General features: G+C 43.8%; 1 protein-coding gene across 5 annotated transcripts in view; it reads left to right on the top strand.

Annotated features, from left to right (window-relative positions):
- The window catches only part of LOC135056636 (exocyst complex component 6-like), a 606,161-nt gene that overhangs the window by 398,130 nt on the left and 181,636 nt on the right, over positions 1 to 26,395 (top strand). For all 5 annotated transcript variants that reach the window (XM_063962052.1, XM_063962055.1, XM_063962057.1 and 2 more), the window contains exon 18: positions 26,074 to 26,253. In XM_063962052.1, the coding sequence (XP_063818122.1) occupies positions 26,074 to 26,253 (180 nt within the window). The remainder of the gene's footprint in view (positions 1 to 26,073; positions 26,254 to 26,395) is intronic.

Here is a 26,395-nt window from a genome sequence, read left to right on the forward strand (position 1 = left end):
TGTTCTTGCTGCGGGAAGCAATACATCTACCCAGTGGGCTGTCACAGTCATATAGTCCTGAGTCTGCCCTGCTCCACTTGTCCACATGTCCGTGGTTAAGTGGACATCGGGTACAACTGCATTTTTAAGGACACTGGTGACTCTTTTTCTGACGTCTGTGTACATTTTCGGTATCGCCTGCCTAGAGAAATGGAACCTAGATGGTATTTGGTACCGGGGACACAGTACCTCAATCAAGTCTCTAGTTGCCTGTGAATTAACGGTGGATACCGGAAACACGTTTCTCACCACCCAGGCTGCCAAGGCCTGAGTTATCAGCTTTGCAACAGGATGACTGCTGTGATATTTCATCTTCCTCGCAAAGGACTGTTGCACAGTCAATTGCTTACTGGAAGTAGTACAAGTGGTCTTCCGACTTCCCCTCTGGGGTGACGATTGACTCCCAGCAGCAACAACAGCAGCGCCAGCAGGGGGTGACGATTGACTCCCAGCAGCAACAACAGCAGCGCCAGCAGCAGTAGGCGTTACACTCAAGGATGCATCGGAGGAATCCCAGGCAGGAGAGGACTCGTCAGACTTGACAGTGACATGGCCTGCAGGACTATTGGCTTTCCTGTCTAAGTAGGAAATTGACACTGAGGGAGTTGGTGGTGTGGTTTGCAGGAGCTTGGTTACAAGAGGAAGGGATTTAGTGGTCAGTGGACTGCTTCCGCTGTCATCCAAAGTTTTTGAACTTGTCACTGACTTCTGATGAATGCGGTCCAGGTGACGTATAAGGGAGGATGTTCCTAGGTGGTTAACGTCCTTACCCCTACTTATTACAGCTTGACAAAGGCAACACATGGCTTGACACCAGTTGTCTGCATTTATGTTGAAATAATTCCACACCGAAGAGGTGATTTTTTTTGTATTTTGACCAGGCATGTCAATGGCCATATTCGTCCCACGGACAACAGGTGTCTCCCCGGGTGCCTGACTTAAACAAACCACCTCACCATCAGAATCCTCCATGTCAATTTCCTCCCCAGCGCCAGCAACACCCATATCCTCATCCTGGTGTACTTCAACAGTGACATCTTCAATTTGACTATCAGGAACTGGACTGCGGGTGCTCCTTCCAGTGTTGGGAAGGTCAGGCATCGCAACCGACACAATTGGACTCTCCTTGGGGATTTGTGATTTAGAAGAACGCACACTTCTTTGCTGTGCTTTTGCCATCTTAACTCTTTTAAGTTTTCTAGCAGGAGGATGAGTGCTTCCATCCTCAGGTGAAGCTGAACCACTAGACTTGAACATAGGCCAGGGCCTCAGCCGTTCCTTGCCACACCGTGTCGTAAATGGCACATTGGCAAGTTTACGCTTCTCCTCAGACGATTTTGATTTAGATTTTTGAGTTATTTTACTGAGCTTTATTTTTTTGGATTTTGCATGCTCTCTACTATGACATTGGGCATCGGCCTTGGCAGACGACGTTGATGGCATTTAATTTCATCGTCTCAGCCATGACTAGTGGCAGCAGCTTCAGCACGAGGTGGAAGTGGATTTTGATCTTTCCCTATTTTACCCTCCACATTTTTGTTCTCCATTTTTTAATGTGTGGAGTTATATGCCAGTAATATATCAATAGCAATGCCCTACTACTATATATACTGCGCACAACTGAAATGCACCACAGGTATGGATGAATAGTATACTTGACGACAGAGGTAGGTAGAGCAGTGGTCTACTGTACCGTACTGCTATATAGTATATACTGGTGGTCAGCAAACTGTGCAAAACTGAAATGCACCACAGGTATGGATGGATAGTATACTTGACGACACAGAGGTAGGTAGAGCAGTGGCCTACTGTACCGTACTGCTATATAGTATATACTGGTGGACAGCAAACTGTGCAAAACTGAAATGCACCACAGGTATGGATGGATAGTATACTTGACGACACAGAGGTAGGTAGAGCAGTGGCCTACTGTACCGTACGGCTATATATTATATACTGGTGGACAGCAAACTGTGCAAAACTGAAATGCACCACAGGTATGGATGGATAGTATACTTGACGACACAGAGGTAGGTAGAGCAGTGGCCTACTGTACCGTACTGCTATATAGTATATACTAGTGGTTAGCAAACTGTGCAAAACTGAAATGCACCACAGGTATGGATGGATAGTATACTTGACGACACAGAGGTAGGTAGAGCAGTGGCCTACTGTACCGTACTGCTATATAGTATATACTGGTGGTCGGCAAACTGTGCAAAACTGAAATGCACCACAGGTATGGATGGATAGTATACTTGACGACACGGAGGTAGGTAGAGCAGTGGCCTACTGTACCGTACTGCTATATAGTATATACTGGTGGACAGCAAACTGTGCAAAACTGAAATGCACCACAGGTGTGGATGGATAGTATACTTGACGACACAGAGGTAGGTAGAGCAGTGGACTACTGTACCGTACTGCTATATATATAGTTATACTGGTGGTCAGCAAAATTCTGCACTGTCCTCCTACTATATACTACAATGCAGCACAGATATAGAGCGTTTTTCAGACAGAGAACGTATAATACTGGTGGTCACTGGTCAGCAAAACTCTGCACTGTCCTCCTACTATATAATACTGCTGGTCCCCAGTCCCCACAATAAAGCAATTAGCACACTGAGCACAGTCAGATATGGAGCGTTTTTCAGGCAGAGAACGTAGATATTTGCACTTGCAGCACACTGAGCACAGATATTTGCAGCACACTGAGCACAGATATTTGCAGCACAATTTGCAGCCCACTGAACATAGAAACTGAGAGGACGCCAGCCACGTCCTCTCACGATCATCTCCAATGCACGAGTGAAAAATGGCGGCGACGCGCGGCTCCTTATATAGAATACGAATCTCGTGAGAATCCGTCCGCGGGATGATGACGTTCGGGCGCGCTCGGGTTAACCGAGCAAGGCGGGAGGATCCGAGTCTGCCTCGGACCCGTGTAAAATGGGTGAAGTTCGGGGGGGTCCGGATCCCGAGGATCCGAACCCGCTCATCACTAATATATATATATATATATATATATTTATTTATTTATTTCTGTTACGTCCTAGAGGATGCTGGGGACTCCAAAAGGATCATGGGGTATAGACGGGATCCGCATGAGACATGGGCACTTTAAGACTTTAAATGGGTGTGAACTGGCTCCTCCCTCTATGCCCCTCCTCCAGACCTCAGTTAGATTCTCTGCCCAGAGAGACTGGACACTCACAGGGGAGCTCTCCTGAGTTTCTCTGTAAAAAAAGACTTTTGTTAGGTTTTTTGTGTTCAGGGAGCACTGCTGGCAACAGGCTCCCTGCATCGTGGGACTGAGGGGAGAGAAGCAGACCTACTTCTGTGAGTTCAAAGGCTCTGCTTCTTAGGCTACTGGACACCATTAGCTCCAGAGGGTCCGATCACTTGGTCCGCCTAGCTGTTCCGTTCCCGGAGCCGCACCGTCACCCCCCTCACAGAGCCAAAAGATAGAAGCCGGGTGAGTATTATGAAGGAAAGAAGACTTCAGTGACAGCAGAAGACTTCAGTACTGAGGTACCGCGCAGCGGTCGCGCTGCGCGCCATGCTCCCACACACTTACGGCGGCACTTGCAGGGCGCAGGGGGGGTGCCCTGGGCAGCATGTTTACTGATTTAATACATTGGCTAAAATGGATATTAGAAGTGCCTAGGCACTAAATATAGCCCCCGCCAGTATAAAAAATTTGAATTTGAGCGGGACTACAGCGCGCCGGTGAGGGGGCGTGGCTTAGCCCTCACAGCTTACCAGTGCCATTTTCTATTCACAGGATGCAGAGACGCTGGCCCGGACCTCCGCACGTCTGCTCAAGTAACAGGGTGAAAAATGGAGGGGGGGGGGCACACTAAATTGGAGCTACTATCATTAGATATAAGAGCGCAAACAGGTCTGAGGGAGTGTGTAAAATGTCTCAGTACCGGGATAGGCGCTGTGGTGTGAGCTGGTAAACTCCCTCTGTGTTGCTCTAACAGGCTTCCCGTGGGTCTGTCCCCTGTAGCCAGGGTGTTGGTGTGTGTCGGTACGTGTGTGTTGACATGTCTGAGGCTGAGTGCTCCTCCCCGGAGGAAGTTGCAGTGGGGGCAGATAAGGCACTGGGAGTGACTATCGGCACCGCCGACTGCTGATTGGGTGGATATGTTGAGTACGTTGAATGCATATGTGGCGTTATTGACTAAAAGGGTGGATAAATCTGATTCTCAGACCCAAATATGGAGGAAATCCATGGAGGACGCCTTGTCTCAGGTCCAGACCCCCTCAGGGTCACAAAAGCGTTCATTTACCCAGATGGCAGATACTGATTCCGACACAGACTCTGACTCCAGTGTCGACTATAGTGAAGCCAGTTTAAATCCGAAACTGGTTAAGAGTATTCAGTACATGATTGTGGCAATTAAAGATGTTTTACATATTACAGAAGTACCTACTATTCCTGATACAAGGGTTTGTTTGTTTGTTTGTTTGTATAAAGGTAAAAAACCTGAGGTGACGTTTCCCCCCTCTAATGAGCTGAACACTCTTTTTGAAAAAGCTTGGGAATCTCCTGACAAAAAGTGGCAGATTCCCAAAAGAATTCTAATGGCATATCTATTCCCCTCTGAGGACAGGGAAAGGTGGGAGTCATCCCCCAATGCGGACAAGGCTCTGTCGCGGCTGTCCAAAAAGATGGCGCTTCCGTCTCCTGACACGGCTGCCCTAAAGGACCCTGCGGATCGTAAGCAGGAAGCTACCTTCAAATCCATTTATGTCACTACGGGTGCGCTGCTCAGACCTGCCGTGGCGTCGGCATGGGTGAGTAGCGCTATTGGTAAGTGGGCAGATAACTTGGCATCTGACATGGATACCCTGGATAGGGATAGCATTCTTTTGACTCTCGGTTATATCAGGGACGCTGCAGCTTACCTTAAGGATGCGGCAAGGGATATTGGCCTCTTGGGATCAAGGGCCAATGCCATGGCAGTTTTGGCCAGGAGAGCACTGTGGATTCATCAATGGAATGCTGATGCCGACTCTAAGAAAGCTATGGAGGCTCTCCCGTATAAAGGTGGTGTCTTGTTTGGTGACGGCCTCGCTGATCTGGTGTCTACAGCTACCGCGGGTAAGTCATCATTTCTTCCTTATGTCCCTGCACAACAGAAAAAGACGCCTCACTATCAGATGCAGTCCTTTCGGCCCAATAAATACAAAAAAGGAAGAGGGTCGTCCTTCCTTGCCTCTAAAGGTAGAGGAAGGGGAAAAAGGTCACCTGCTGTGTCAGGTTCCCAGGAGCAGAAGTCCTCCCCGGCTTCTGCCAAGTCCACCGCATGACGCTGGGGCTCCTCTACGGGAGTCCGTACCGGTGGGGGCACGTCTCCGACTCTTCAGTCAGGTCTGGTTTCACTCGGGCCTGGATCCTTGGGTGTTAGAAATAGTGTCCCAAAGGTACAAACTGGAGTTTCAAGACATGCCCTCCCACCGATTTTTCAAATCAGCCTTGCCAGTTTCTCTCCCAGAAAGGGAAGTAGTGTGCGCGGCGATACAAAAGCTGTGTCAACAGCATGTCATTGCCACGGTACCCCCGTCACAACGGGGAGAAGGGTTTTATTCGAGCCTGTTTGTCGTCCCAAAGCCGGATGGCTCGGTCAGACCGATCCTGAACCTAAAATCCCTCAATCTATATTTGAAAAGTTTCAAGTTCAAGATGGAATCTCTTCAAGCAATAATCGCCAGTCTGGAAGGGGGGGATTTTATGGCGTCAGTCGACATCAAAGATGCCTACTTACATATCCCAATATATCCTCCACATCAAGCTTTCCTGAGGTTTGCTGTTCAGGATTGTCATTACCAGTTTCAGACGTTGCCGTTTGGTCTTTCCACGGCTCCGAGGGTTTTCACCAAAGTAACGGCGGAAATTATGGTGCTCCTACGCAAGCAGGGTGTCACAATTATCCCGTACTTGGATGATCTCCTGATAAAGGCGAGATCAAAGGAACAGTTGCTAAGAAACGTTGCGCTCTCCCTGACAGTTCTGCAACAACATGGTTGGATCCTAAATTTGCCAAAGTCACAGTTGATTCTGACAACACGGCTGTCTTTCTTGGGCATGATCCTGGACACGGAACTGCAGAGAGTGTTTCTCCCAGCGGAAAAAGCTCTGGAAATCCAGACCATGGTCAAGGAGATTCTGAAACCGGCAAGAGTGTCGATTCATCAATGCACTCGGGTGCTGGGGAAGATGGTTGCAGCTTACGAAGCCATTCCATTTGGCAGGTTTCATGCCCAGGTATTTCAGTGGGACCTGTTGGACAAGTGGTCCAGGTCTCACCTGCACATGCACCGGAAAATAAGCCTATCTTCCAGGACCAGAATATCTCTCCTGTGGTGGCTTCACAGTTCTCACCTCCAAGAGTGACGCAGGTTCACGGTCCAGGATTGGGTCCTGGTGACCACGGATGCAAGCCTCCGGGGCTGGGGAGCGGTCACACAGGGAAAAAATTTCCAGGGAAAATGGTCAAGCCAGGAAGCTTGTCTGCACATAAACGTTCTGGAATTAAGAGCCATCTACAACGGCCTTCTACAGGCAGAGCACCTTCTTCGCGGTCTGCCTGTCCTGATTCAGTCGGACAACGTAACAGCAGTTGCGTACATAAACCGCCAGGGTGGAACAAAGAGCAGAGCGGCGATGGCGGAGGCCACAAAAGTTCTCCGCTGGGCGGAAAAACATGTAAGCGCTCTGTCAGCGGTCTTCCGGGCGTGGACAACTGGCAAGCAGATTTCCTCAGCAGACACGATCTCCATCCAGGAGAGTGGGGTCTTCATCAAGAGGTCTTTGCAGAAGTGACAAGTCGTTGGGAAATTCCTCAAATAGACATGATGGCGTCTCGCCTCAACAAGAAGCTTCAGAGATATTGTTCCAGGTTGAGGGACCCTCAAGCCAGTGCAGTGGACGCCCCGGTAACTCCGTGGGTGTTTCAGTCAGTATATGTGTTCCCTCCACTTCCACTCATTCCAAAAGTCATAAAGATCATAAGAAGAACAAGGATTCAGGCGATACTCATTGTTCCAGATTGGCCACGGAGGCCCTGGTACCCGGATCTTCAGGAATTACTCATAGGAGATCCCTGGCCTCTTCCTCTGAGAGAGGATCTGTTACTGCAAGGGCCGTGCGTGTTCCAGGACTTACTGCGGTTGCGTTTGACGGCGTGGAGGTTGAACGCCAAATCCTAGCTCACAAGGGTATTCCCGGGGAAGTCATCCCCTCTCTGCTTAAGGATAGAAAGGAGGTTACGGCGAAGTATTATCACCGTATTTGGAGAAAGTATGTGTCTTGGTGTGAATCCAAGAAGGCTCCTACGGAAGAATTTCAGCTGGGTCGTTTCCTCCATTTTTTGCAGGCAGGTGTGGATGCGGGCCTAAAATTAGGCTCCATTAAAGTGCAGATTTCGGCCTTATCTATTTTCTTTCAAAATTAATTGGCCGCCCTTCCAGAGGCTCAGAGTTTCGTGAAAGGAGTGCTGCGCATCCAACCTCCGTTTGTGCCACCTGTGGCACCATGGGACCTTGACGTGGTGTTGAAATTTCTTATGTCCCACTGGTTTGAACCTTTGCAAAAGGTTGAGTTGAAATTTCTCACTTGGAAAGTGGTCATGCTTTTGGCCTTTGCGTCTGCAAGGCGGGTGTCGGAATTAGCTGCTTTGTCTCACAAGAGCCCCTATTTGATATTCCATGTGGATAGAGCGGAATTGAGAACTCGTCAACAATTTCTGCCAAAGGTGGTTTCTTCGTTTCACATAAACTAACCTATTGTGGTGCCTGTGGCTATGGAAGCCTTGGCTGATTCAAAGTCTCTCGATGTAGTCAGAGCTTTGAAAATTTATGTCGCCAGAACGGCTCAGATTAGGAAAGCAGAGGCTCTGTTTGTCCTATATGCTCCCAACAAACTTGGGGCTCCTGCTTCCAAGCAGACTATTGCACGCTGGATCTGTAATACGATTCGGCATGCTCATTCTACGGCTGGATTGCTGTTACCAAAGTCGGTGAAGGCCCATTCACCAGGAAGGTGGGCTCATCTTGGGCGGCTGCCCGAGAAGTCTCGGTGCTTCAACTTTGCCGAGCAGCTACTTGGTCGGGTTCAAACACTTTTGCTAAGTTCTACAAGTTTGATACCCTGGCTGATGAGGACCTCATGTTTGCTCAATCGGTACTGCAGAGTCGTCCGCACTCTCCCGCCCGGTCTAGAGCTTTGGTATAAACCCCATGGTCCTTTTGGAGTCCCCAGCATCCTTTACGGACTAGGAGAAAAGGATTTACCGGTAGGTATTAAAATCCTATTTTTTTGTGTGTGTGATTATATATCTATATATATATATATATATATATATATATATCTATATATATATATATATATATATATAGCAAATAAACAGGAAGCGGCACTCAGAGACGTGGTAAGTAGTGCAAAAATAAAGCAACCAAGCTTTAATATATCATCACATCATCAACGTTTCGGGGTTGTCCCCCTTCATCAGGATAACAACAAGTGATCACAAAACAAACTTTATACCTTACCCCCACCAATGGAAAATATTCAGTATTCCCGCCAGCGTCCGCGCAGACCTCCGCCACTCCCCCCTGCATACACGGCTGTTTGCCGGAAGAGGAAGTGACGCGGACCACCGAACAGACTGCTGGGTGTGTTACCATGGAGACGCGGCACTGCTCGTATACCAGGAAGCCGCCAGCGTTGTCACGGAAACCCGTGCATCGTAAGCTGATTAAACTAAAGAATCCAAGTGCACATAGCAGCAAACCATGTTAGCCGCATCCCGTCTACCTGCAGTGTCAAATCATCCATCTTATAACCATAAATACATACATAAAAAAACAAACACAACAAAAAATTGTGACATTATTACAAACAAATAAAACCAATCTGCATCTCATAGAATCCGCTGCTACATTGTTATCAATTTTAGGTCAAATGACAAGAATAACATTCTCACATACTAAATTGTATATATCATGTGACACACAACTGGTACCTCAACAAGTACATAAAGGTCTAATGATAAACTCTATATATATTGTCTACACATGTATACACGGGTATAAATTTAAACTTGAATCATTTCTAAACAATTATATGTTACCCCTGTAAATGTTTTATACCGTGTCGTCTTATGTCAAAACATGTATACCACACCAGCCTAATATGGACACATTCAAAGAAAACAATTGAGACCCATAGTCTCATTCAGGCCTTTAGGGGCCATGGTGTCCAGGCGGTAAATCCACCGGGCCTCCAGCTGTAGTAATCTTTTATGTCTATCACCACGTCGTAGGGATAGAGGTACATGATCGATAATTTTATAACGTATGGTGGCCACACCATGTCCCAATCGGGCAAAATGGCGTGCCACCGGTTGTTCACTATTCCCTATAGAAAGTGCGGCTCTAATGGCCGCCCTATGTTGTGCCATCCTCTCTTTGAATTGGCATACCGTTTTGCCTACATACTGGAGCCCGCACGGGCAGAACAGCACATAAATCACAAATTTAGAGGTACAACTAAGGGGCCATCCGATTTTAAATCTCTTACCCGTCTGGGCATGCACAACAGTGTCCCCTGTCTGGAGGTATCCACATGTCGTGCATCCCAGACAACGATAGCATCCGTTTTTTCTAGTTAGAAAATTTGATGTCTTGTTTTGACCTAACCCCGTGATGTCGGTCCGGACAATAATGTCCTTGATGTTCTTACTTCTAGAATGGCCTGCAAGTAAGCGAGTGCCATGCAGGCTTTTCAAGCCTGGATCAGATGTCACCAACGGCCACCATGATTTAACATATTTCTTTTTTGCCGTGCTTTGTGTATTAAATTCCGTGATCCACGGGATGGAGTTCTGTAAAGACTCTTTCTTACGCTTTGTGCTGGACTCTGACAAGAGGGTTTGGCGTGTGTGGCCTATTGCCCTGTTTTTGGCTTTTTCCAGCTCAGGGATAGGATAGCCCTTGTCTAGAAATTTTTTTGTCATAATTTCCAACTGCCTCACGGTATCCTCTGGGTCACTAGTGGTCCTACATACCCTCAAGTATTGAGAATATGGCAGACCCCTAACAGTAGACCTTGGGTGGAAGCTGTTATACCTAAGCAGGCTATTTCGGTCCGTAGGCTTCGTATACAATGTTGTTTGTATCCGTTGCTGGACAATCAAAATTTTTATATCTAGATAATGAATCTCTGTGGTGCTGGTGTTATATGTGAGTTTAATTGGACTAGAAGACTTATTGTGATTATCAATGTGTGTGAGTAAACATTGCAAGTCCCCGTCCCAGAACACCAGGAGATCGTCAATATACCTGTAGTACACAAACATGCCCTCCGCTATACTAGCATTCTCAAAAAATAATTCTCTTTCCACTTCCCACATAAATGAGTTGGCTAGTGACGGTGCCACTGCCGAACCCATAGCACAGCCGGTTTTCTGGCGGTAAAACCGGCCATCAAATAAAAAATAATTGTGCGTGAGGGTGAACATGAGAAGGCTCAAAAAGAATTCTATATCAGGACCCCTGTACAGTGAATTATTGACCAATAGATGTCTCACAGCCTCAACACCTGCCCGGTGAGGAATGCAGGTGTAGAGGCTGGAGACGTCAAGTGTCACCATAGTGACAGTCGCAGGTACAATCTGTAACTCCTCCAAATGTCTGAGCAACATTGTAGAATCTTTGAGGTAGGAGAAGGTACTCTGGATGCATGGTTGTATGAACAAGTCTAAGTATATGGATACTGGCTCACACAAAGACCCCCTGGCAGACACAATGGGCCTGCCAGGAGGTCTTAGTGGGTCCTTGTGGATTTTCGGTATCGTGTAAAATATTGGTACTTTTGGGAACCCAGTTTTTAATTTACCACATATACCACTTGAAACAACCCCATCAGTGACCGCCTTATCCAAAATACAATCCAATTCGCTCTTATATTGATCTGTTGGATCATGGTCAAGTAAACAATAGGTATCACTATCATTAAGCAACCGTATACATTCAGTACGATATTCATCTATACCCAACACAACAATTGAACCCCCCTTGTCAGCACCGCGTATTATTATGTCTTGCCTTTCTCCCAATGATTTAAGAGCTAAACGTTCTTGTTTAGTTAAATTGGGATGAATCTGACTAGGGCTAGGACATTGCATAGATTCCACCATGCGGCAGAACGTTTTGATAGAGGGGTTGGTTGTGATGGGTTCAAACTGCGATCTCGGTCCAAGTTTATGTAACTCTCGAGGTAGTACTTCGGATGGAGAAATATCCAATTTTTTATCATGGTATTCCCTAAGCTTGAGGGTGCGTTGTAGTTTAAAGTTCTCAATCTTGTCATAGAACATATCTGGCTGGTTTGTGGGCACGAAAGACAGCCCCTTACTCAAGACCCCAATTTCAGAAGGTGTTAGAATGCATGAGGAAAGATTAAAGATTAAGTCTTTTTCCCTTTTGGCGGCTTTTGGCGGCTTGCCGCCTTTGTTGCCCGCCCCTCCTTGTGCGTGACCTTTTCGGGTAGTATATCTTGCCCGGGTGTTCACGCCTAAAGGGGATTGTGATTTTCTTGATGTTGAGGCAGTAGAAGAACGTTCATCTGTCTCACTAGCCGAACTGGCGGTGTTCCTAGAGAAATTCCTACGTTTATAATATGATGTTTTCGCTGGGCCCCTCTGTTCATTGTTTGAAGAACCCAGCCAAGAGTATACCCGGTGTAACTCATAGTCCTGTTGGACTTTCAACAATTTCTGTTTTTTAAATTTAATTAATTCATTTTGGTAAGACTGTATTTGGGTCTCCAATTTCTCCACCCAATTAACGGTTTTATCTTTCTCTAATTTCTTTTTATTAGTAGTCTCAAACACCAGTAATTTTTCTTTGGTAGCAGCGCATTCCCTTGTGGATTCCTCGATTACCAATAAAATCAGGTCCATTGAACATTTATTTAAAATTGAAATCCACTTTTTGCAGAAAGGGATGCTGTTGCGACCAATGGTGGGCATGTTATGAATTCTAAAACCGCGGGGAATTAATTTAGAACGGAAATAGTCAGATAAAGTGCGTCCGTGAAAGGTAAAGTCCAGATCACGCTTTCTAAGCTTATACCATTCCTGGAACAATTCCTCATGGGAATCAATAGTGACCACATTGAAAGCCGTTTCTTTGTGTAAGATGTTCTCTGCCTCCATATCTGAGTAACTAAAAGTATCTGAGTTGTCACATTGCAGCACATAAGACATCATATCCCCTTGTTCCATAGTGAAATTACCAGGCTTAAAATTCCACAGGCAAAAAAAAAAAAAAATGACTAGGATAAAGCAATATCCCTAGTGTATAGCAGCTGTTTCCATAAAGTGCAAATTCCACAAGCACAAACAATGACCAGGATAAAGCAATATCCTTAATTTATAGCAGCAGTTCCCATAAGGTGCATACAGTGTCCAGATTCAAAAAGTGCTAGTGCAACAATAAAGTGCTTAGTGAATAAAGTGCACAAAAAATACTAAAAATTCCTTTCTGAAGGTAATTAATGTAAAGGACGGGTGCCTTGATGTCACCGTGCTACCTGATTAATCTTTAATCTTTCCTCATGCATTCTAACACCTTCTGAAATTGGGGGTCTTGAGTAAGGGGCTGTCTTTCGTGCCCACAAACCAGCCAGATATGTTCTATGACAAGATTGAGAACTTTAAACTACAACGCACCCTCAAGCTTAGGGAATACCATGATAAAAAATTGGATATTTCTCCATCCGAAGTACTACCTCGAGAGTTACATAAACTTGGACCGAGATCGCAGTTTGAACCCATCACAACCAACCCCTCTATCAAAACGTTCTGCCGCATGGTGGAATCTATGCAATGTCCTAGCCCTAGTCAGATTCATCCCAATTTAACTAAACAAGAACGTTTAGCTCTTAAATCATTGGGAGAAAGGCAAGACATAATAATACGCGGTGCTGACAAGGGGGGTTCAATTGTTGTGTTGGGTATAGATGAATATCGTACTGAATGTATACGGTTGCTTAATGATAGTGATACCTATTGTTTACTTGACCATGATCCAACAGATCAATATAAGAGCGAATTGGATTGTATTTTGGATAAGGCGGTCACTGATGGGGTTGTTTCAAGTGGTATATGTGGTAAATTAAAAACTGGGTTCCCAAAAGTACCAATATTTTACACGATACCGAAAATCCACAAGGACCCACTAAGACCTCCTGGCAGGCCCATTGTGTCTGCCAGGGGGTCTTTGTGTGAGCCAGTATCCATATACTTAGACTTGTTCATACAACCATGCATCCAGAGTACCTTCTCCTACCTCAAAGATTCTACAATGTTGCTCAGACATTTGGAGGAGTTACAGATTGTACCTGCGACTGTCACTATGGTGACACTTGACGTCTCCAGCCTCTACACCTGCATTCCTCACCGGGCAGGTGTTGAGGCTGTGAGACATCTATTGGTCAATAATTCACTGTACAGGGGTCCTGATATAGAATTCTTTTTGAGCCTTCTCATGTTCACCCTCACGCACAATTATTTTTTATTTGATGGCCGGTTTTACCGCCAGAAAACCGGCTGTGCTATGGGTTCGGCAGTGGCACCGTCACTAGCCAACTCATTTATGTGGGAAGTGGAAAGAGAATTATTTTTTGAGAATGCTAGTATAGCGGAGGGCATGTTTGTGTACTACAGGTATATTGACGATCTCCTGGTGTTCTGGGACGGGGACTTGCAATGTTTACTCACACACATTGATAATCACAATAAGTCTTCTAGTCCAATTAAACTCACATATAACACCAGCACCACAGAGATTCATTATCTAGATATAAAAATTTTGATTGTCCAGCAACGGATACAAACAACATTGTATACGAAGCCTACGGACCGAAATAGCCTGCTTAGGTATAACAGCTTCCACCCAAGGTCTACTGTTAGGGGTCTGCCATATTCTCAATACTTGAGGGTATGTAGGACCACTAGTGACCCAGAGGATACCGTGAGGCAGTTGGAAATTATGACAAAAAAATTTCTAGACAAGGGCTATCCTATCCCTGAGCTGGAAAAAGCCAAAAACAGGGCAATAGGCCACACACGCCAAACCCTCTTGTCAGAGTCCAGCACAAAGCGTAAGAAAGAGTCTTTACAGAACTCCATCCCGTGGATCACGGAATTTAATACACAAAGCACGGCAAAAAAGAAATATGTTAAATCATGGTGGCCGTTGGTGACATCTGATCCAGGCTTGAAAAGCCTGCATGGCACTCGCTTACTTGCAGGCCATTCTAGAAGTAAGAACATCAAGGACATTATTGTCCGGACCGACATCACGGGGTTAGGTCAAAACAAGACATCAAATTTTCTAACTAGAAAAAACGGATGCTATCGTTGTCTGGGATGCACGACATGTGGATACCTCCAGACAGGGGACACTGTTGTGCATGCCCAGACGGGTAAGAGATTTAAAATCGGATGGCCCCTTAGTTGTACCTCTAAATTTGTGATTTATGTGCTGTTCTGCCCGTGCGGGCTCCAGTATGTAGGCAAAACGGTATGCCAATTCAAAGAGAGGATGGCACAACATAGGGCGGCCATTAGAGCCGCACTTTCTATAGGGAATAGTGAACAACCGGTGGCACGCCATTTTGCCCGATTGGGACATGGTGTGGCCACCATACGTTATAAAATTATCGATCATGTACCTCTATCCCTACGACGTGGTGATAGACATAAAAGATTACTACAGCTGGAGGCCCGGTGGATTTACCGCCTGGACACCATGGCCCCTAAAGGCCTGAATGAGACTATGGGTCTCAATTGTTTTCTTTGAATGTGTCCATATTAGGCTGGTGTGGTATACATGTTTTGACATAAGACGACACGGTATAAAACATTTACAGGGGTAACATATAATTGTTTAGAAATGATTCAAGTTTAAATTTATACCCGTGTATACATGTGTAGACAATATATATAGAGTTTATCATTAGACCTTTATGTACTTGTTGAGGTACCAGTTGTGTGTCACATGATATATACAATTTAGTATGTGAGAATGTTATTCTTGTCATTTGACCTAAAATTGATAACAATGTAGCAGCGGATTCTATGAGATGCAGATTGGTTTTATTTGTTTGTAATAATGTCACAATTTTTTGTTGTGTTTGTTTTTTTATGTATGTATTTATGGTTATAAGATGGATGATTTGACACTGCAGGTAGACGGGATGCGGCTAACATGGTTTGCTGCTATGTGCACTTGGATTCTTTAGTTTAATCAGCTTACGATGCACGGGTTTCCGTGACAACGCTGGCGGCTTCCTGGTATACGAGCAGTGCCGCGTCTCCATGGTAACACACCCAGCAGTCTGTTTGGTGGTCCGCGTCACTTCCTCTTCCGGCAAACAGCCGTGTATGCAGGGGGGAGTGGCGGAGGTCTGCGCGGACGCTGGCGGGAATACTGAATATTTTCCATTGGTGGGGGTAAGGTATAAAGTTTGTTTTGTGATCACTTGTTGTTATCCTGATGAAGGGGGACAACCCCGAAACGTTGATGATGTGATGATATATTAAAGCTTGGTTGCTTTATTTTTGCACTACTTACCACGTCTCTGAGTGCCGCTTCCTGTTTATTTGCTGCATGTGCTGGGGCGCAGACCCCTCAAAGAAGGCACCAGAGCATCTACAATATTTATGGTTGGAGTGCCGGATCCTCTGCATGGATATATATATATATATATATATATAAATACCAGTAGAAAGAAAATCTGCGGCACTCGGAGTCTTGCCAGCATAAACCGTGTATTCACATCAGCATATCACACCAACGTTTCGGGGCTCGCACGCCCCTTTGTCAAGGTGAACAGAAATTTTTTTCTGTTCACTGCTGCCCACGGACCCGGCGCAGCAGCCCACCTCCGCCGCTGCCCGCACACCACCAAAGAAGCCAGCCCCGCGGCCCCAGTGTACCGGTAAGACTCCGAACGCTGACAAAATTAATCCTTTTAAAAGTAATAAAAATAAAAAATAAGATAACACATGAAATCAGTATTAGTAAACAGATACAGATGGAGTCAATGATGAGGATATTAGTCAAGGCTCAAAATTATAGCCAAATTTAGTATTACTAATCACACATAGTTTGATATACATATAGACAGGTACAAACACCCATAGGGTAACCCATGTTATCTGTGTAAATAAATGTACCACATACAGATCTTTCCATCCATGCACCACTTGATTCAAAGGGGTCATAGCCACATCCTAATCAAAGACTATACATACTGTAATACGACAAACCAAAATCTTCCTTTAGTACTCACGATCCAATCCTTGTTAATATTTCTGTACAAAGATGGAACCTGTTCTATTGTCATGTATCCAAGGCCCATCTTAATTTAAATGTCTAGCAGCTGGTAGTGTGTCATCAAGTATTTAAGCAACACAATGATAAGCTTGCTTTATAGCTGAACCATAGAATGCTATACATTCTTTGAGCATCCTACATGTTTTTCTTACATAAAGTTTTTACATGAAAAATTATGATAAATACAATGAAAGTACTGTCATACATTATTTTTGGTTCAGTCTTGTAGCATTATTCAGTTTTTCCGTTCTGTGAAAACATTACCAGTGATCAGAACATGATAATTTATACTGCTTGTGCGCCAAAATACCCCAGTTCTAGGAGTTAGTCACGACTCCTCTAACTCATTCTTGACTACAAACTGTTCTTGAGAATGTAGCTTCACTTATATGAAAATCCTAGAAAGGTCTTCATAAAGTAGGGGATCCATTCCGATAATTTGTCATTGTTTATTAAGTTCTAATGGTCCTCAAGGTCCTTTGAAAAAGAACAAATGAATTGAATCCTTTTAGAAGCAGTATTTTATTTTTGGGGGGCAAGGAGATATTTAAAATTAAGACTGACACAGCATTGAATGTTTTGCCAATATTTGCTCTATTATAACCCCTATCTAGGATCCATACAACCTTTAGGAGTTGCAGCTTCCCAAAGTATGAGTTACACGAATGTCAAAAATGTTACCGACTTTAGGATTAATGAATAGGGCAAAATGAAGAGTGTAATCCAGTTTGTCAGCAAACTAAACCACTTGACACTCCTCTCCAATACAAAGAAGTTGTTGATATTTCATGCATAAAATACGATGTGCTGAGAAAATTGCTGACCATTCAAAATGCGCTGACATTCATATTGATAAATGTTGGCATATGATGGAGCCATATTTAACCCCATTGCTATTCCCTGCAAATATAAATAAAACTAACGCTCAAACTGAACAAAAACGTTTTCAAGAAATTTTGATAAAGAAACACAAGAGATCAGTGGAAAGACCTGAGCTAATAATTTGTTCATTAAGTATTTTGCGTCTTTCTATTAAATTATATACAAATCTGGTTCATATTTTTGTATGTGGGTGAGATTAAAATAGTCGACATGATATTATATTATTTTGTTTTTGGTGTACCTTACTTTTTTTCAGTATGAAGTCTTAAAAAAAATAAACAAATTGGTCTGCACCGACTTTTAGCCTGTGAATTCATAACCAACTAGTGACATGCTGAAGTTGGGTACACAGTGCAGCAATGTCGGCATGATATGCCGTTTCAGAATGACATATTGTCCCCATCGCTCAGTGTGTATGGGGGATTACGCGATTCTGTGGTCGCTTGTGACGGACGCTTGGTTTAAAGCGCTGCACATAAAACAAAGTGCTATCACTAGCGTCATGACGTATGCTAATGAAGGACGGAAATTTATAATTTCGTCCTTCATTAAAGTTTCTCCAGCGGGCATTCCGATGCATTCTGATGTTCCGATGTCAGAGTGAATGCCCGAAGTATAAGTGTGAACCCAGCTTAAGGCATGAAGCCAAAGGTGACGTCACTAATTACTAGTGAATTCAAAGGCTACATTCATGAATATTTTTCAGCTCATAAAATGTTTGCCTGTACTCACAGTAAAACAATGTGTACTCATTAATCAGTTGACTAGCAAGCACCTACTTTCCAATAAAATGAAGGAATAAGGAAGAGATTTAACAAATCCTGGCAATAAAGTTGATAGAAATAAAGTACCAACCAATCAGCTTCTAACTGTCATTTTACAGGTGGTGCTAGAAAAATGACAGATTCTGATTGGTTGGTACTTATCTCCAGGATTTGATACATTTCATATCTCCATTTAGTGAGAGGTGCACATTTTCCTGTGTATCAACTGCATACAGAAGAAGGGAGCACAGTGGGATAAACAGTTCACTGCTTAAACTAAGTACAATGTGGGTAATTCAGATCTGATTACTGAAGCAGTAATTTCTGCTAATTACTCTTTTACTGCACAGATGGTGGGAGATAGGGCGGGAAGGAGAATACTAAACTGTAGAAGGGGGCATTGGGCTGAATGAAGGGGCCCCTATACATGACTTCCAGGGTAGTAGGGAGTGTTCAATACACTGGGGAGGGGTGGATAGTGGAGTAGGCTTAATATTTATAATTTTCCAGTGGGAGGGCAGCTTGCTTGACTACAGATATCTCCAGTTCCTGGAAATAGATTTCTTAGCTTTAAATGGGATAAAACGCTAGAGAGTCCCACCTTTCAGGAGGTACTGTGAACTTGGGGATCAGAGTTCAGAAACCAGAGCAATCCACTGACTAATATATAAAACTGCATTCCAGGTGTGTGGAGCTGGAGCAGGGACCAGCTGCTGGAAGGCTGATATCTCTGGTTCTGGGCCTAGTAAAGACAAACTGTCAGCATCCTCTGAAAGGGGAAAATCCCAGCTTTTGGAAAACTCTAAATCAGACAGAACCCGAGATATCTGGCTAGGAAGAGCAATTAACAGGCTTGTAGGTGGAACACTGCTTTGAAGTTGGATATCTCGGGTTCCCCAGAGCCGATTTTCAAAAATCTGATACCCCTGGAAAAAGGGGACCCTCAGCTATCAGCCTAGGACCCTTAGACTCCTAGGGCCCTTAGGCAAGTGCCCATTAAGCCCATATGAAAAGACGGCCCTGGTCACAAGCCTTACGCACCTTCATTTATAGATGAATTAGGGTATGCACAATGGGACACTTTTTGTGTTCATTACGTCTAAGCTGTTTTCACCACTCAATTAATGCAACATAAACAGCCCATGGAATATGGATTATTGATCTCTATAAGGCTGGACCCACAGACACGTTATAGTTTATGGGAACTTTGGACATATCATGAAAAATGCATTATTTTTTTGCATACATAGTCCTTCCGTACTCTCACGTTCCCTGGTGCTGATTTAAACTAAACAGTGCTTATTTATGCATACCTTTAGCTTTCAGCTTGTATACAGTTGTGCTCATAAGTTTACATACCGTAGCAGAATTTGTGATTTCTGGCCATTTGTCAGAGAATATGAATGATAACTCACAAACTTTTCTTTCACTCATGTTTAGTGGTTGGGTGAAGCCATTTATTGTCAAACAACTGTGTTTACTCTTTTTAAATCATAATGACAACAGAAACTACCCAAATGACCCTGATCAAAAGTTTACATACCACAGTTCTTAATACCGTGTATTGCCCCCTTTAACATCAATGACAGCTTGAAGTCCTTTGTGGAAGTTGTGGATGAGGCTCTTTATTTTCTCAGATGGTAAAGCTGCCCATTTTTCTTGGCAAAAAGCCTCCAGTTCCTGTAAATTCTTGTGCTGTCTTGCATGAACTGCACGTTTGAGATCTCCCCAGAGTGGCTCAATGATATTGAGGTCAGGAGATTGAGACGGCCACTCCAGAACCTTCACTTTATTCTGCTGTAGCCAATGACAGGTCGACTTGGCCTTGTGTTTTGGATCATTGTCATGTTGGAACGTTCAAGTACTTCCCATGCGCAGCTTCTGGGCTGATGAGCGCAAATTTTCCTACAGTATTTTCTGATAACATGCTCAATTCATCTTGCCAACAATTTTGACCAAGTTTCCAGTGCATTTGTAGCTCACACATCCCCAAAACATCAGCGATCCACCTCCGTGTTTCACAGTAGGAATGGTGTACCTTTCATCGTAGGCCTTGTTGACTCCTCTCCAAATGTAACGTTTATGGTTGTGGCCAAAAAGTTCAATTTTGGTCTCATCACTCCAAATGACTTTGTTCCAGAAGTTTTGAGGCTTGTCTCTGTGCTGTTTGGAGTATTGTAAGCGGAATGCTTTGTGGCATTTGCGTAGTAATGGCTTTCTTCTGGCGACTCGACCATGCAGCCCATTTTTTTTCAAATGCCTCCTTATTGTGCATCTTGAAACAACCACACCACTTTTTTTCAGAGAGTCCTGTATTTCAGCTGAAGTTATTTGTGGATTTTTCTTTGCATCCTGAACAATTTTCCTGGCAGTTGTGGCTGAAATTTTTGTTGGTCTACCTGACAGTGATTTGGTTTCCACAGAAGCCCTCATTTTCCACTTCTTAATTAGAGTTTGAACACTGCGGATTGGCATTCTCAATTGCTTGGATATCTTTGTATATCCCTTTCCTGTTTATACAGTTCAATTACCTTTTCCCGCAGATCCTTTGACAATCCTTTTGCTTTCCCAATGACTCAGAATCCAGGCACGTCAGTGCAGCACTGGATGAAAGATGCAAGGGTCTTTCGGGAGTCCAGAAACTCACTGACCTTTTATACACACACACTGATTACAAGCAAACAGATCACAGGTGAGGATGGTTACCTTTAGTAGCCATTCAAACCCGTTTGTGTCAACTTGTGTGCATGTTATCAGCAGGGCCGGAGCTTCCACTAGGCAGCTTTAGGCAGCTGCCTAGGGGCGCCGGGACCTGAGGGGGCGGCCTGCTACAGCTGCCTAAAAAGGTAGCATAGTCCTACCTTTCACAGCCACTGCAATCCCCCAGAATGCGTATCTTACAGTAGCCGTGACTGCTAAGCTCCCGTATTGCAGCCTCCAGCTCCACCTCCACCCGGCACAGGCAGTAACTTTGACAGCTCCTGGAGTCTTGGCTGGGGGGTGACATGCAGCACTGCTCTTCATTCCAGGCTCTTTCACAGACTACTCAGTTCCAACTCTGCACTGCAGCCTGCAGGTAAGGTGGCTGCACAGTGCATTCTCTGCATTGATAAGGAAAGAGGGCGAGAGGAGCGGTGTGGTGAGGGGGTGGGGGGGGAGATAAGGAGCAGGCATGCACACAGTCTGGGGGGATGAGCAACAGCATGAACACAGATTTTGGGGGGATAGAACAGCAGACATTTAACAGAGTAGGGGGGAGGGGGTGAGAGCAGCATGCCTTTCATCTGAAGGGTGGGTAGGGGGAAGGGGCAGAAGGCAGAAGTTTTGCCTAGGGTGCCGAGAAACCTTGCACCGGCCCTGGTTATCGGGCCCAAATCTCCAGGGTATGTAAACTTTTGATCGGGTCATTTGGGTAGTTTATTTTGTCATTATGATTTAAAAAGAGTAAACACAGTTGTTTGAAAATAAATGGCATCACCCAACCACTAACCATGAGTGAAAGAAAAGTTTGTGAGTTATCATTATATTCTCTGACAAATGGCCAGAAAATCACAAATTCTGCTAGGGTATGTAAACTTATGAGCACAACTGTACATGGATGGTTTTCATATGGTCATGGTAAATCACTTTGTTTTAGTTGCGCTCATAGTAGTTACACTGTTACATAGAGAGGTTGAAAAGAGGCAAAAAGCCCATCGGGTTCAACTTGTATTCTGTGTTAAGCTGTTCATATTACAATGCGCCTGCTGAAGTAATCGTTTAGTACCAATTGACAACTATGATTCTTACCACTCCCAGGTATTTAATGTCAATATGTTAAATGCTATAGCCATGGATACATTTTCCAGTTAGAAATTTGCCCAGTCCGTTTTTAAATGCATTTACAGAGTCTACCATTATTACCTTCTCCGGCAGGGAGTTTCAAATCTTTATTGCCCTTACCGTGAATAACCCTTTCCTACGTTGTGTACAGAACTTTCTCTCCTCTAGCCTCTGCGAGTGCCCACGTATTCTATACAGAGTTCTTTTAATAAACAAGTCCCCTGCTAATACCTTGTAATGACACTTTATATATTTGAAGATATTAATAATGTCTCCTCTTAGACGCCTCTTTTCTAGAGTATACATATTTAACCTAGTAAGCCTTTCCTCGTACTCCAGTGACTCTAACCCTTTAATCAATTTAGTAGCTCGCCTTTGAACTCTTTCTAGTTCCCTGATATCTTTCTTGTAATATGGTGCCCAAAATTGAACACAATATACCAGGTGCGGACGTACCAATTGTGGCAGGATTACATCCTTGTCTCAATGCCCCGCTTAATGCACGCATGCACTTTACTTGCCTTCTTTGCTGCATTTTTACATTGTGTACTGTTATTAAGCCTATTATCTATGAGCACCCCCAAATCTTTTTCCACCACAGTTACCCCTATATTTGCCCCATTTAGAGTTTATGACGCAAGTGTGTTTTTTGTCCCAAAATGCTTAACTTTGCATTTTTCTATATTGAACCTCATTCTCCATTTAGACGCCCAGGTTTCAAGTTTAAATAAGTCATTCTGTAGAGACTCCACATTGCTTTCTGAATTAATTACCTTACACAGTTTAGTGTCATCTGCAAAGATTGACACTGTGCTTTCCAGGCCTATACCTAGATCATTGATAAATATATTGAACAGTAGCAGGCCAAGTACAGACCCTTGCGATATTCTGCTGACTACTAGTGCCCTGCTGGAGAACTTCCCATTGACCACTACTCGTTGTACTCTATTATCCAGCCAATTACTTATCCATGTGCAAATTGTATATCCTAGGCCAAGTTCCCTTAATTTGATGATCAGCCTCCTATGAGGCACTGTATCAAAGGCTTTTGCAGAATCTAAATACACCACATCCACTGCTTTTCCCTGGTCAAGATTCTCGCTCACTTCCTCGTAGAAGCTAATTAAGTTAGTTTGACATGATCTGTCCCGTACAAACCCATGCTGACTTTTGCTAATAAACTTAGTAGCCCACAGATAATCGTATATGCTGTCCCTCAAAATGCCTTCGAATATTTTACCCACTATATAGGTTAAACTAACTGGTCTATAGTTACCAGGATTGTTTTTAGTTCCTTTTTTAAATAAAGTCACTACCTCAGCTGTGCGCCAGTCCTTTGGTACCATGCCTGATCTAATTTAACTATGGAAAATCAAGTATAGGGATTTGCTAGCTGTGACCTAAGCTCCATAATAACCCTTGGATGAAAACCATCTGGGCCTGGTGATTTATTAATCTTTATGTTGCTTAGTCTCTCCAGGACTACTTCCTCACTTAAACAAGCATCCAGCCAAGAGTCATTACCTTCACTATCATTATGCCCTATCCTCACCATCTGATCCTTCCTGGTGAATACTGAGGGAAAACAAATGTTCAGTATTTCCGCTTTTATTTTGTCATCATTTATCAAAGCTCCCAGTTCATCCTTTAAAGGGCATACATTCTCCTTCTTTAACCTTTTACTGTTTACTCTCTCTATAGTGATTTGCTTTTTGTTTACAATTTTAGCTGCTCTTATTACTTTTTTGCATCTTTTATTGCATTCCTTATAATACTGGAATGACTCCTCCCCTCCATTAGATTTAAATGTTGTGAAAGCACGCCTCTTATTAGCCATTGCTTCTTTGACCTTCTTATTAAGCCACATTGGTTTTTGTTTAGGACTCCTGCGTTTACTGCTCATGGGAATGAATTTGTGAATTTTGCTATCAAGCAACCCTTTTAAAGCATCCCACATTTCCGTTGTGTTCTTACCATGAAACAAAATTTCCCAGTCAATGTCGTTTATGCCTGTCTCAGCATATTGAAGTTAGCTTTTCTAAAGTTAAATGTTTCGGTTGATCCCCTACGGCTATGTTTCTTGAAACTGATGTCGAATGTGATCATATAGTGATCACTGTTTCCCAAGGTCTTCCTAACTTTAGTGTTTGATTTAATGTCCACATTATTGGTTATAACTAGGTCCAGAATAGTTTTACCTCTAGTTGGGTCCTCGACTAATTGAGTCAAGTATTGATCCTTTAATGTATTTAAGAACCTGCTGCTCCTAGTTTTTACACGTGAATCGTTACTCCAATTTATATCAGTATAGTTAAAATCCCCTAACACTAGGATGTCCCCCATTCCTGCTACTTTTTCAATTTGCTGTAAGAGTTGTTCCTCCTCATGTATGTTAATATCCGGTTGCTTGTAGCACGTTCCAATGATTAGTTTCTTTGCTTCAGTGCCCCTACTAGTGATCACAACCCATAGCGACTCCACGTTATGTCCAGTCCCCTCGTAAATAACATCTATTAAGTATGGTCTAAGAGATGGTTTAACAAAGAGACATACCCCTCCTCCCCTTTTGGTAGCCCTGTCTCTCCTGGAAAGAGAATATCCCTCCAAATTCGCAACCCAGTCGTGAGAGTCGTCCCACCATGTTTCCGTAATACCTATAATATCTTACTGAGACTTTGATACAAGCCATTCCAATTCTCCCATTTTACCTGATAGGCTCCTTGTGTTCACAAGCATACATTTTAGCTTAGTATTTCCCTTGCCCGTTTGTTTTAATGGTATCTTATCTAAATTTACAAGTGCCTTTCTAGAATTACCCTTACCGACTGTTTTTCTTTTCCCACCCTTTCCACCCGATCATACTTAATACAGCCTTCCTCACTACTATCTCTATTTGACCTTTTAATTATTTCTATACCCCCACTCCTGATGTCAGTTTCTTCCCTTATGCTATGGACATCATTATCTATATACCGTATTGTTGAGCCATAATCGTCAGTAGGTAATAAATTGAGAAGATCTTGGGTAGCACCTGCATCAGTAATTCTGGTATTGATACCCTTGCCGACTGAACTTAAATAGGGTTCAGTATGATTTGCCGGCCGTCAGTATGTCAGCGGCGGGCGAGCGCAAAAAGTGCCCTTGCTGTGCTTGCAACGGATTCTATTCCCACTCTATGGCTGTAGTACACACCCACGAGTGGGAATAGCCCCTGGTAGCCGGGATTCAGGCTGTCATTATTGTCAGCAGTTGGGATTCCGGCGTCTGTATCCTGATTGCCGGGATCCCGACTGACTGCAAATTAGCTGCATCCCTTCAAATAGGTTCATTACAACTCTGTGAAGAAAGTGGCAACATTACTGGCAAGCACTTACAGCTCTCTCTGCATGGATCATGAATTCAGCATGTCCTGTCGTCTGGTGCCTGTGATCCGCAGTAACTCTGGGCATCTGTGTATTGTTAGCTTGTTTGAAGCACCGGCTAAGCTCTACTCACAGAATGTGGGTGACACAGGACGGTATCCGGTCTCTAGGGCGACAGTGTCTCGGTGGACCACTATTGGACGTCAGGGTTTCTAGGTCGACAGGTCAAAAGTTCGACATGAGTTTTAAAAAAAAATTATTATTATTTTTTACTTTTTCATACTTTACGATCCACGTGGACTGTGATTAGGAATGGTAACTACTTTTAATAAGAACAAATTGTTTTCACAGTTCTGTAAATGCAGTTATACAAAATACATTTTGTGAGATGAATACTGCTCTTATAACTTTCATTTGACCTCAATAGAAAATATACCTGCACACAAAGAATGAGTTTGCTGAACCCACGGCGGTCTCTTCTTGAGGACATTTCTTTAGTGATTAACAAGCTTTTAAAAATGATCTATTACTCTCTTGCTAATTTGGGCGTTTTGCTCACAAGCAAAGGATGTCCTGGCAACTCAGCTGTAAGTGAGTTACTACAGCAGCAGTGACACTATGATTAACGACCTTCAAAGTATTGCTAATAAGCTGCAAGACTGTAGATCTAAATTTAAAAGCAAATTTCTATTCGTCATGTTGGAGAAGCTCTGGAGTTTAGCGGAGTATCCGGCTAGATTTATTGTAATAGACAAGATGCTAACCTGCGCATTTGTTTTGTTCAGGACGCGAGGCACGCAGCCGAGGAAGAAATCTACACCAAACTCAACCAAAAAATTGATGAATTCATCCAGCTGGCCGACTACGACTGGACAATGTCAGAGCCGGACGGAAGAGCGAGCGGATACCTGATGGACCTGATTAATTTTTTACGAAGCACATTTCAAGTTTTCACTAATTTGCCTGTAAGTTGAAATAATTAACTACTTTTCTTCCACGGTGCAGAATGAATAGATGTATATACCTAACCATTGCAAGACTGTTTTGCACTTCCTCATTTGTTTTCTTAAGAACGTCTAAATCCCAGGTTGCAATGTACAGTGCCGT

This window comes from Pseudophryne corroboree, chromosome 3 (assembly GCF_028390025.1).
Source record: "Pseudophryne corroboree isolate aPseCor3 chromosome 3, aPseCor3.hap2, whole genome shotgun sequence".
Taxonomy (NCBI): domain Eukaryota; kingdom Metazoa; phylum Chordata; class Amphibia; order Anura; family Myobatrachidae; genus Pseudophryne; species Pseudophryne corroboree.